The 13,263-nt window shown below is 36.1% G+C and overlaps 1 protein-coding gene across 1 annotated transcript in view; it reads left to right on the top strand.

The window, feature by feature from the left end:
• Window positions 1–13,263, top strand: part of FRMPD2 (FERM and PDZ domain containing 2) — a 61,403-nt gene that overhangs the window by 46,001 nt on the left and 2,139 nt on the right. Inside the window, exons 28-37 of the mRNA XM_062001700.1 lie at window positions 43–257; window positions 1,496–1,594; window positions 2,752–3,107; window positions 6,257–6,545; window positions 7,435–7,593; window positions 8,248–8,422; window positions 9,643–9,853; window positions 10,997–11,034; window positions 12,314–12,400; window positions 12,835–12,899. Of these exons, the coding sequence (XP_061857684.1) occupies window positions 43–257; window positions 1,496–1,594; window positions 2,752–3,107; window positions 6,257–6,545; window positions 7,435–7,593; window positions 8,248–8,422; window positions 9,643–9,853; window positions 10,997–11,034; window positions 12,314–12,400; window positions 12,835–12,899 (1,694 nt within the window). The remainder of the gene's footprint in view (window positions 1–42; window positions 258–1,495; window positions 1,595–2,751; window positions 3,108–6,256; window positions 6,546–7,434; window positions 7,594–8,247; window positions 8,423–9,642; window positions 9,854–10,996; window positions 11,035–12,313; window positions 12,401–12,834; window positions 12,900–13,263) is intronic.

The following is a 13,263-nucleotide window of genomic DNA, read 5'->3' as shown; positions in this document are numbered from 1 at the left end:
GCCAAGTCTCACACTCCTTTTTCCACTCTCTGCTTTGAGCAGATAACACATTTGAAGTCAAATTGACAAAGAATTCTGGAGGCCTTGGCTTCAGTGTTCTGCAAACAGAAGCAGATGCTTGTGAACATCTTGGAGGAGGTATTGTCAGGATCAAAAGATTGTTTCCAGGGCAGCCAGCTGAAGAAAATGGTGAAATTGAAGTCGGAGACATCATTTTAGCTGTGAATGGGAAACATATTCAAGGACTTTTGTATCAGGTACCAGGCAGTACTACCAGTGGGACTCCAGATGGGTAACACGTTAATAAAGACAATGGAACAAAACTCCTTTTAAGCTAAGTTATCACCAGAGGGAGTAAAAAATTGCATATAATTAATCTGATTTCTATGTAGGATTCTTCTCTAGAATTCTTATGCAAAATTTCCTTCTTAACAGAATGCTTACAATACTTCTTCTGCTATTTAATTTACAACTTTCTGCTACTTACACACAAAGTGAATTGTTTGATGCACATGAATTGCGAATGTGTTGGAATCTTTTCTCCCTGTGGTGATCAGTGCTTTCATGCTAAATGGCATGCCTCAGATTCTAATCTCTATCAAGTGAAGTAAATCAAGTGTAACTTTTTTAACAAGAATGAGAAATTCTATACTCATACGAAGAATTTAAATGGTAAAAAAAGACTATATGTCAACTTGTTTTCTTCATTGTAATCTTTTCACCTTATGAAAAATCCACAAGTTTGGTATACGGATATATGTTGAATAGATAAGATTGGTAACAAACAGAAAGAATTAAGTCATGCAATTTTCTCACTGACAGGTCATTCTTATCGTTAAATATCTAGGGCAAAAGACAAGCTGCTGTAAGTCCTACATAGCTGGGAGGGAACTGTCATTGTACTCTTTTGTGACCTGGAGTCTGTCCTTTTCCAACACTATCTTGCTCTCTGATATATAGCCTTTTACTCAGTTTGTGCAGAGGGGCGGACAGGAGATTTTTGACTTACAGCATTTTTTCCCCTCTAGATTAAGCATCTCATCTCCCACTATAGCTGAAAGCTGAATGCCACTGAATAGATGTTATGTCAGAGAGGGGCTTTCAGAAACTCTTACTTTGGTTATGTCAAATTGGCAGTCTGTGGAGCTATGCTGATATAATTAACTGAAGATGTGTACCTGCCACATGCAGTTTGATTTGAATGAAAATTCTGTTTTCTTCAAGAAAAGAAAAATAATTTAGACCCATGTTTCTGTCAGTGGAACAAAAGTTTGTAAACAGAACTGACTTCACTTTAGATACACATTCACACTGAAACTATGGTCCACTTACATGACATTCATACAGCAGTGAATTTTGGCCCCTAGACACGGCTGAGAGGCACAAATACTGGGAATTTGAGATTGACAATAAAAATTGCCTCTACATCTGGTAAAATGACATTTACTATAGACTGTGTTCCATAAGAAATCTCATATTCCTTCTTCCTGCTTAGGATGTCCTGCACTTGTTAAGAGGAGCTCCTCCAGAAGTCACACTACAACTTTGCAGACCACCAAAAGGTGTTCTTCCAGTAATAGAGCAGAGTCCCCTGGTAAGGCAAAGTTTCTGTCAATAAACTTGCTTCCTTAAACCTGGAAAAACACTACACATTTTCTAAACAGTCTTGAACTGGGCAACTTTCCTTTTTCTCTAGGGTGCTCTATTCCATTTCTTTCCCTTCCTGATTTCAACTCTACCTCTAGAGTTCAAATGGTTCTTCCTTAGCAAAATATAGAAATCTGATTAAGTGTGAAACATGTTAATCCCAGTCCAAAAACTTTTGAATTGCAACATTGTCTTTGGAATGAAACAGCATATATCCAAGCAGATCTCCCAGTGGTGCTTTTAAGATTCTCTACTAGATCCTCAGCCAGAAACTGTGATATTCTCAATTGCAGCTATTATAACTCATGGGCTTGAGGTAGCAGTATTACTCCCAGAGTGAAAGGAAAATAAAGACCTTTTCCTACCCAAGCTACCTCTTATTGAACTTAAATAAATAAAATAATGTTTTCATCTGTTATTCAGCTTCTTATTGATTGTAAAATCTGCAGGGGAAAAAACAATAGAAATTTCAGAGAATAAACAGTGCCATTAGGTGTGCTAGTGTTATTATTCCTACTTCTGGAACACAGCTCATAGACATATACACAAGTACTCTTATAGTGAACGTACATTTGCATTACTGTTTGCCCCATTAAGGAGCAACGGGTACAAGCTGGGATATAAGAGGTTCCAAAGAAGCATGAGGAAATCTACTTACTATGAGGGTGACAGAGCACTGGAACAGGCTGCCCAGATGAGTTGCCCAGATAACAAACCAGCTTCTGTTGTTCTCTTGCAATATGCTCTTGGCTGATTTCTATGGTCAGTTGTTCATGAGTCAAATCTGGAAGCCACTTCTACACAATGAATACAGACACAAAGTTGAGGCATAAAATGAAGATAAATAAAAAGAGATCACATGTAGCAAAGAATTAATTTGGAAAAGTGAACTTGCGTAGTAGTTCCCTGACTGGAACTCCTGAAGAATGTAGAAGATAAGCAAACTAGTTATTTAGGGAGAGAGTACCTCCTTCTATGTTTTCCTTCCCTTCCAACTACTGTTCGATACTTATTGATACTGCTTCTTCAAATTATTTTATTCTTAAAGGAATGAAGATGAGAGATAAAAAGCAAGTTACACTAACCTGTCTGTTATTTTGATAGACACTAGCACCATCTCCAATTAAGGAGTTTGTGGCAGAAATGCCAGGCAATACAGAGGCAGGAAATAGTATGGATCAGTCTACCAGTGATGGAGGTAGCACCTCTCCAGACCTTGAAGACTGCTTGGATTCTCGAGTGGCAGCAGATTTCAGTGAGCCTTCTGAAGAGGATAGCTCAGTTTATGAAGAGCAGCAAGATGAGTTTCAAGAAAAGCCCATACAGAAACTCATGACTGCTAGAGAAAGACTCCTTTGGAAATTTCATGAAGAAGCTGCCAGTTCTGAAGCCTTCCACTCCCTAGAAGAAGAAATGAAGCAGAACTGCTACTCACCAAGTGAATTTGGACAGGCCAAAAGGTAGGAAAAACTGAAATCTACTCTACAGTCTTTCGTTTGGCTTTTAGTAATTTGAAAGTGAATTGCCTACAGGGCTATCTGCTTCTAATCACTGCTGATTTACCATCTTATTCTGACTATCCTAATCTGTTGCATCTGTTTCATCTTATTAGAATATTGTGTCTGCACTGCAGGACATTTCTATGAGTGCTGCACTAATCATTTATGCTGTTCAGCTGAAGCTGCCTGCAGTTTGAAATCAATGGAAAGAATCTTATTGACTTAAATGTGAACCAAAGACTTTCTCATTAATGGTATGATCTTTTAGTTTCGATTTTCTCAGAGCAGACTAAAATAGGCACCAAATTTTTCTTGCTTAAATTATGATCTTTTCATTTCAAATATTTTGAGACAAAATAAAAAAACCTCAGAAGACACACTGTGATTAAGGAGTGGGAAAAAAAAATATTTTCCAGTCTTCAGAAACCAGTACAAGCCCTGAGCCAATAAAACACAGTGCAAACAGACTCAACCTCTTTAAAAATACCTCTTTCACAAATACCAGAAACTGGCCCATAGAAGACGATCCATTCTATTTTAATCAATTTTCTCAGAGCAAGTGAACATAAATTATCAGAACAAAAAATACTAGTGGAAAGAGAAGTTATAAGTCTCCCAGAGACCTTTACCCTACAGCTTGGATAATTTTATCTAGAAACTAAACTTCTATTTTTCCACAAAGTCACTTGAAATCCTTTCATTACTCTTGACATTCATCAAACACAGAACCAGAAAGCCAGAGATTCCAGTCTCTGTGGACTCACAGCACTAGGTCACTGCAAGTCAAGTGGGGGCATAAAGGCAATTAATATTTTAGCTCCTCTCTCTTTAGAGAAGATTCACACACATTCATGATTGAAGCTCCTGCTTACAGATATGCTTTCCTACAGCTGAGAATAGAGCCAGCAGAAGTATGTCTTCAGCAAACATATTTGCCAAGAGATACAGCTTCAACAAAACCAAGTTTGTTGTGGGAAAATATCAGTTCTAAGAGAACTTTTGGATTCTTTCCAAGAAAGAAGTTCTGAAAGAAATGATTGTTTGCTACATTTTCTATACCATTCATTTTCAACTTTTGCATTTTCAAAAGGCAGCCAGAGCAGCTGAAGGCAGCATGCATTTTTAACTGCATTTTAAACATACTCTCAGTGTAAATGATCCTTTCATCCAAAAACATACCAAAAAAGTCCAGAAGGAAATAGGCATTCATGAGGGAGTTATTTTTGATTAATGAAGAAATTTCTTTTGTTTGGATTACTCAAAACTACTACTGCAAACGGAGAAATCTTCTGATATGAACTTTAAAGACAGAATAACTATCTTCTGATATGAAGTTTACTTCTCATATGGAAAATTCCTTTCACTCTTCTCATCACCAATAAGAATCTTTAAAAAAGCCCCTTTAACCCATAAATTTCCCCTATGAACTCCAGGTGCAGAGGTCACCATAATTCAAAAGAAAGTCAAGCCTGTCAGCAGAGCTTGTATGTAGGCCTGCAAGACTTAGACATGCTGTTTCTCATGGTGATGTAGAGATGGGCTAGAAGCTGTGCTGTGATTAAGCTACTTCTGGCTCATTGCCTTGAGCTTGTGTAGCTCTGTCACAAACACCTTTCATGCCCTTTGAAGGTCAAGTAGCACTAGCATGTGACAGCATCTATGACACTCATGTCCATTGACTTTATTCTTCTCTTTCCTGCTACCATTTATTTTAATCTGGAATAAATAAATAATTAGTCTTCCACAATATTTAAGTATCTGTTGTCCAGCTATTTTATTAAGGCACAAACTATCAGCTTCATTCTCAGCATTGATGTGCTACTGGAGATAGCCATTTCCTTCCTGCACAGATATAAGCTAAAGAAACAGATTGCTTCCCTCACTGAGGACACACAGCATGAGCCTACAAGTTTTTCTTATTTTTGTCAGTTTTTCAAAAATATCATCAAAGGCTACTAGCTATATCCAACCAAAATGAATGTTTTGCTACTGTGCTCTAGGTGTTTCTTCTGACCATAGACAGCTTTTGAAATGACAGCTTATCACTGCGGATCTTCTGTGATTTCATACAAGACACGTGAATTGTGTACCTTTTAGTAGTGTGTGTTTGCTTGGAAGATGGTAGACGCAGTTTAGTTCTATCAGCTCCAGATCCTAGGTGACATATATTAAATGACACGGCATCTTTGCTATACGAAGCATTAATAATAGCTATGCCATTTTGTTAGGAAGATTGAGGTTTAGTAATATTTCAATACAGATAGATATAAGGAAAACACAATATTAAAAAAAAAAAAAAGTATATCAAGCATTTCTATTAGCTTTAATGGTAAATTTAACAGGAGACAATGCCCATAGTAGTCTATTAATAGAGTTCATAATGACAACAGCCAAAACGATATTAGACACGACACATAGGATTACAGTCTGGGCTTGAACGTCAGAAATGCTGAATAATGTGTCTGCAATATAATCAATAATAATCTTAGTTCAAGTAATTTAATCAATAATAATCTTAGTTCAAGTAATTTAATAAATCCATTGATTTCTGTAGGACAACTAGTGCTTTGAGGCAAACATAAGAATAAAAGCAACCTTACAAAGAGAAGTCAGGACTTGTATTTTTTCAGGAGAGATAGGAGTCATTTTATATTTTATGGTTTTTGTTAGTGCTCTTGTTACCAGAGGAGCCAGGTATGTGGCTGGCCTTCCTCTTCCAAGAAAAATGCAAATACAAGAATTGTAGTAATATTGTAATGTGTATATCACTTGCCAGATAAGTTAATTAAGTTGTTTATGGCAGAGGAAATAATTAATGGTCTAGGAAGTTTTCTTTTCAAGAAGCAACCAAAGTACTAATTAATGCTTAAAAAATAGTTCAAAATTTTGCAAAGGCTGAAATCTGTTTAATCTTTTAACAAGCTTTGCAAAATACTGATTAGTTTTTTCTTTATAGTAACACTGAAGGACCCAGGGAGCAGTCTAGTACTATAAGTAGTAATTAATTTAAAATTTAAAAAAAGATCATGCATAAGCAATAGACTTCTCAGTGGCCATCTAGTAAAGCATATGGAGGAAAACCCCAGCACTGAAATCTTTTTATTTTTCAGCCACATATTTAATAAGAATGATGATGACCTATCAAAACCAAAATATATGCCTGAAACTCTCACCCCTATTGATGAAGAGTATCTCACTGTCAGCTCAATGTCTGTGACCTCATTTTCACGTGGAGGAAGCCCTGCAACACTATCTGCAGCTATGGTGACCCCACAACCACGTGTTTGTGGTCCAATCCCAGCATCCCTGCCTGCTAGAGAGAAGCATGACAGTGACAATGAATGGGAAGACCTGGAGGAAGTAGAGGAAGAAAAAGAAGAAAAAGAAGAATGCACTAGGGTAAGTGATAGGCATCAGATTATTAACAGGTAGAATATGACAAGGGAAAAGAAACAGCTTTATGAATACAACATTCTTAAACATTAGTTTCAACTCATTATCTATGCTATTTCTGCCTCTTTTTTTTACTTTCCTGAGTGTCCACAATCTTCAATTAAAGCAGACCTTCTGCTGTGCCCAGTTCTCCAGAATTATTTACAATTTTCTGTAAGGTCATGTCCTTGTTCTCGCCGTTTTACTATTTCTTCAACTTTCTAGCATTCAGCAGTATTATTCCCAGTGTAAAAGGTCCTAAAAAACCTCTAATAGGCTTAAAAATGAATTGGAGTCAGCTACTTGATTTTTTAATGTCGTGTTTTAAACCCATGTGATAAATTGTTATAATGATACTACTGTAATGTCCTGATCAGAAATTATGATCCTTGTACTAGTTACTATTAAAAATACAAGGCTCAGTCCTGACAAATGCTGAACATCTTACATTCCTGCTGATACTAGTGAGCTCTGAATTCCTACTAATTTGAGAGCACTGAGGATAAAACTTAGCTCCATCCATTTCCTTCAGTGGGACAGCAATAAAGACAATAATCTCTGTATCCTACTATTGTAATGCTTATTAGCTCCAAGCCTTTCTTTACACATTTCAAGTGCCAAAATTCCAGTTCATGGGGCATTCTCTGCCTTATTAGGCCCTATCAATCAATCACCATGAAGCTCCACTAAGTAAGATGTAAAATTAATTCTGTAATAAGGCAGTGACAGATCAGAGAAACCCTTATATATGCTTTTATTTATCATCTGAGAATCCCATACCTATCTGCATCACGTGATATGTTAATGAAGCAACAGAAAAGCCTACGTCAAACATATCTTGTGTTTATTTTAATAGGAAATGAAGGTCTTTGTAAATTTGACAAAGTCAGAGAACAATGGTTATGGATTCTCTGTAGTTCTTAACAAAGTAGATGCCTGCCTTTATGTTGACGAAATCTTGAATGAGCCTGCCTTGTCTGATGGAAGACTAAAAAGAGGGGACAGAATTATTATGGTAAAGTAATTCTTTGAGTTTTTACAGAGGAGAAAATATTTGCAAAACAGTCATTTGCCTTTGTCACTCTTCCTTTCATAGCGTCTAGTTTATCACATATTTATGCACACGAGTGCAAATTAATCATATAATGGATGTAATTCTGCTGACTTCAGTAGGACAAATTTCAAACTGAAGAGACTGTATGTCCAGGCAAATAACACGAATCATGTAGCAGCAATGAAAGACAACCAAGACATTAAATGCCTTCCCAATTAAATGAAATAAACTGAATTGATGTAGTAATATAGGTGACCTACAAAGGATGTAGGAGTTATTTTCTTTGTAATGTATTAATAAAGCCTGTTTTCAGTCTGCTTCATCTTCAGTTTGTTGCCTTAGATTGTCTTTTTTTTTTTATACAAGAACTTGAGTTTTAAGAAAAAAAGAGAGCTATTTTAGTGAAAGCTCTGCAATGATTGTGTGATTCGTAAAAATAAAAATTCAGAAAAGAAATCTTACTGCCATCTTAACTGCTGCATGGAATGACATTAAATACCACAGCAAAGCAGTAACATAAAAGTGAAAATTGAAGTTAATGTGCAGAATTCGGAGTGGAGAGGTACATGATGATCAGTGAGATCTATGACAGAATTTTGTCTGTTTGTCATTTAGGTGAATGGAATCGATGTCACATCTTTACCATGCAATGAAGCCCTGACTTTACTGCAAAGCTCTCCTCATGATCTGCACCTTGTGGTTGGTCGTGCTGACAGTGATCCACATCCCTCTGTTAGGCCAGATGAGATTCCCGAGATTACTCTCACAAAAGGTGCCAATGGACAGCTAGGTGTGTAGTAAATCCTGTGTGTGCTGTTTTGGGTAGGCATTACAGCAATCATAAGATAATCACAAGCAACTGTCGTCTTGGATCAATATGATTCTAAGTGACCTTGACACTTCTATGATCTGCAGAAATAGAGAGCTTTATTTTTGGCAAGGCCTTAAGTGGAAGACTAATGTGTCTTATTAGACCAATGAAGATGGTTTGAAAACTTAACTTTGTATTATCACTCCGTCAGATAGCATTTCTGGTAGAGCTCCAGTAACATTTTTATGTTACTGATATACAGAAGTTGTTGGTAGATAAAAATGACTACCACCTGCTGAGATATATAAAGATCTATTAAGAGAGAAGGAAGGAAGGAAGGAAGGAAGGAGGGAAGGAAGGAAGGAAGGAAGGAAGGGAAGGAGGGAGGGAGGGAGAAAGAAAGAAAGACAGAAAGGAAGAAAGAAAGACAGAAAGAAAGACAGAAAGAAAGAAAGAAAGAAAGACAGAAAGAAAGAAAGAAAGAGAGAAAGCAAGCAAGCTATCTTCAGAAGGATGAACCACTGGTTCTAATTTGCTATTCAGAAAGATTTCCACTCAAATCCTTCATTCACCACATACACAAGGTTTTATCTACATTGTACAATGCAAAGTATAAAAGAAATCCTTACAATGTGTGTATCTTGGCATTTCAAAAGAATATGGTGACATCTGCACACAGATAAAATTGTAGACTCGAGAAACTGTATAGCTATATTTGCTCAGGTACAGCATCATGCTTTCAGTTCAGAAACCAACTTGTTTGGACACTGCATGAATATGGCTGCAGAATTCAGTTTTGCGCTGTATAGACACCTCCTTACTGTCATATACCTCCATTCCCTATGACACTCCAATAATTGCAAGGCACTTAAACATGCTGTTAATGAGGGAGTTACTGCTGTGCAGCAAAGTGTTTTATTCAACTGATTTTTCAACATAAGGTGACACAAAAGACTATGGAATAGCTGAAGCATAGAACAACACCATGTAAGTTTTTTTCATATTTTTTAAACGTTAAATTGCATTTCAATTTCCTAGTCCAGCTCTTTTATTTCATCTCACTGAGTCAAGGCCATTATTTATGATGTTGGTGATTTGTTCACCTCATCTTTCAGTCACCCACATCTATTCCATTGGCTGTATGTCACTGAAATTCAAAACATGGTGCCACAAACGAGGCTTTCTCTGCATTATTCTAGGCTTGAAGTTGACAGGAGGAGCTGGAAGCAAGTTACAAGGTATTTATGTGCTAGAGATAGTGCCTGGCTCACCTGCCAGTGTGGAAGGCAGTTTGCAGCCACAAGATCAGATTGTTTACATCTGTGGACTGTGGACAGAGGGCATTAGCCTGGATGATGCAGTGAGAGTGTGTGAAGCTGCCACCCAGAATGTCCAAATCAAAGCCACAAGGTAAATCTGAACCAACAAGGTAAAACAGAGGATATTCAATCTCAGTCCTAACGAAGAAGCAGTTTTCTAAACTTTACATCAACATGCAAGACAAACTATAAGTAAAATGCTTTACCTCAAAGGACTGAACATTGCAACCTGATATACAACATCTGTAATATATCTTCTTGTAATTGCAACTAGTGCAGTGACTACAACTAGACTCATACAACACACATGAGAAATCTTCAAACACAAATATGAATATTTTAATTGTGAGGCTGACCACCATTTTCAGTTATCCTGTTCTCTAGGGAAAATATTTATTTCCACCAGTATACCAACCTTCTCCATACAATCTCAGATTCACAACTACAGGCAAGTAACTACCTCTGATGGGAAACTCTGAGTTACTTCCAAAAGACAAATGTTTTAGAAATGTATTAAAAATTTGCAGCATCTACCAAAAAGTCTTCTCAGGCTTGATCAATAACCTACAGTTAAGAATTTCACTCATCAGTTCTTGGCTGCACTTGGACTTTATTGTGGTGTATTGATATAGCACCAGCAGAGATTATGGACTGATATAGAAATAGCTTTCAAAGATCTGTCAAGTACTAACTCATCCATACTCAAACGACTAAGTTCCATAACCAATGTGAGTAACAGCATGTCTGTCACAGCTGTCTTAAATGCTTCAAACTTTTCTCTGGGCTTTCTTAACTTGCAGTGGTCTAGCAGATGAAGAAACTGCAGCCACGTTATTCTTCTTGCTCTATACGCAGTTAGTAGATAACACATACTCATCTTAATTTACATTCTAAGGAGACAAAAAGAAACAAAGGAAATTAAAAAAATTCATTCCCACTTTATAGGAGGGGAAGCAAAGCCACATTCAAAATGTGCTACAAAGGAGTTCAGTATCGGGATAGATGCTTAACACATTCTTCATTTCCTTAAATCAATTAAATAAACTGTTTCACTACTGTTAAATACAGTAAAATATTTTATATACTGATATAAATGATTTTTAGGAAAGCACCGTTAACAAACTCACAGAAGTACAATTAAAATTTAGACAAGTGACATTCAAAAAGATTTTTCACATGTGCTTTACTAAGCGTGGTCCTAATGGCTCACATATTTCACTTTTTCTGCCTCCAGAAATGGCAATCCAGTGGTTCCTATAGAGCAGGAAAATAGTAAGTAAGGTTAATATTTTTGGGGTTTAGTTCAGAATTTTCTTCAAATTTTGGAAGTATGCATAAGATATTGATTAGTTTTGTTTAAAATGTTAACAGATTGTAACTTGGTATTCAGTATTTATTTAGTTATGGCCATTCTTAGGGTACAAAGAAAATTTGGTAGCTCTTTCAAGACAGAAATAAAATACACAGTTCTCTGTTAAAATATATTTATTGCAGTTTGCATAGTCAGTTTCTATTTTTTAATTAGTTATTATTGAATGGGAATTTTAAATCATCATATTTTAACTTCTGTTTTGATTTAAACTATTCTGTAAGTGTCTTTCCAGCACTTTTTGAGCTACTATTTAATATGAACCTCTACTTTATCATCTAGACCAACTTCTTAAACTGTTATCAATAAATGTACAGAGAATCAGAAATAGGCAGCACTAGTATTGTTTAATTCCTATCTGGGGACAAGATTTAGTACTGCAACCAACACAAAACAAGATTTCTCAAGACACTTTCAGAATAGGTTACCAGATCTGATTCATCTCTGGTACAGATTAATGAACTCTACAATGGTACAGTTACAGTTACAAGACACTTAAAAAAAACAGAGTAATTTGGTATTTGGCATTAAATTTGCTATAATTTCTGAGATATTTATAGATAATTCTATAATGATTGGCTATTAAGGAAGGAAACCTTTATTTTATAGACTCTTAGTTACAAGAATGCATAGTAAAAGTGTAAATGCATCAGGGATCCTTTTTTTAAAAAACCAAAAAAAACCAAACACCCCAACAGAATACTCATCATCATTTTCTACAATTTATATATTAAGAATACTTTGTGGAAGACAACTAAGATCATCAAGACATGATCAAGCAAAACGCCAAAACATCAGGGCAGTGTGTAGAAGTGTGAGTGCCAAGAAATGTGCATTGTCTTCTTACATATCCATCTCTGTAGACACCAAGACACTATGCTTCTTCCTCTGATCATTGCCACCTCTAGAATGACTCACTCTGATCTCTGATTGTTGTTACAATTTTTGAAATAACAATGATTGAGATGCAATATATCTTCAGTTCATGACAGAATTGTTTATATAACTGTACAAATTAGGAAACTTAGTCATGAAGTAGTAAGTACCTCAAACTGCTTCATATAATATCAATATTGGATATTGATGCTGTTTTTAATAGTCTAAGCACAGAATTTACATCTCTTTGTGTATATGAAGATTAGCAGGAGGTCTGTCAGAACAAACTTACATGTATGCTTTTAGGGCCACCTGCTGAGACAGAGAATGCCAATATTTATTTCTCAAATGAAAACTTGAATTCCCAAGAACAGCATCTACTGCATCAACATGGTAAGGCACTTTGCATTTTTCAACTAGGGGTTGTAAAATTTTGCGCCCTCTCTTTCAAAGAAAATGTCTGTAGGTAGTATTGGCAGCACCTGGGAAAGATTAATTTTTCATAACCAAAACTGCCTTCCTCAGTGTTTCAGAGAGCATTTATATGTTACTTGTTGTGCATCTGCTGTCTCTGACCCTGTTACACACAACTTTTAAAACTTGTTTTGGAAACCTCTCACTAGGAGGTAAAATGTGTACAGGGATAATGTGCAGAAGGCTCAATTCAGTTCAGAAGTGTTAGCCCACATAAGAACACAAGACTTTTTTGTGTGTTTTGCATGTCAAATATGAAATGTTTTATCATGTCTCAGAATTCGATTTTGAGCATTACAGTGGAGAAAATTTTACCAGTACAACTGTGTAAAATTGTTGCTACTTTTTCACAGAGAAACGTTTGGAGGAAACAAATTGTGATACTCAGCAAAATACTCCTGATTCTCCAGAATGTAAGGTAAGTGACAATTTTGTCGTATGAGGTGTTCCATCAAGTGAAGTGAGCTATACAGAGTGAGGATATTTTTTCAATAGTGGTAGTTAATGTATTTGCTTCCTCTCCACTTTCTTTGAGATTCTGAATATAATGCGTCTGGAAAGTGTCTTATGAAGTGTCAAATTGCTTCAGCATTCATGGACTAGAATGCACTGAGCACTTCCTGGGGTCAGACTCCTCTGTTGCTGTTTTTGAATGTATAATATCACAATTATTTACCAGCTTGGTAAAATGAGCACAACGCTTAGGATGAAGTCCCTTCATTAGGTCTTCATAGTGTTCTTAAGCAGATTATAAAATTAATCCTTAATTTAGAAAGAAAGTA

Source organism: Colius striatus, chromosome 8 (genome assembly GCF_028858725.1).
Source record: "Colius striatus isolate bColStr4 chromosome 8, bColStr4.1.hap1, whole genome shotgun sequence".
In the NCBI taxonomy this organism is placed as follows: Eukaryota; Metazoa; Chordata; class Aves; order Coliiformes; family Coliidae; genus Colius; species Colius striatus.
Note: the sequence above shows the minus strand (reverse complement) of the source record. Positions and strands in the feature narration are given on the sequence as shown.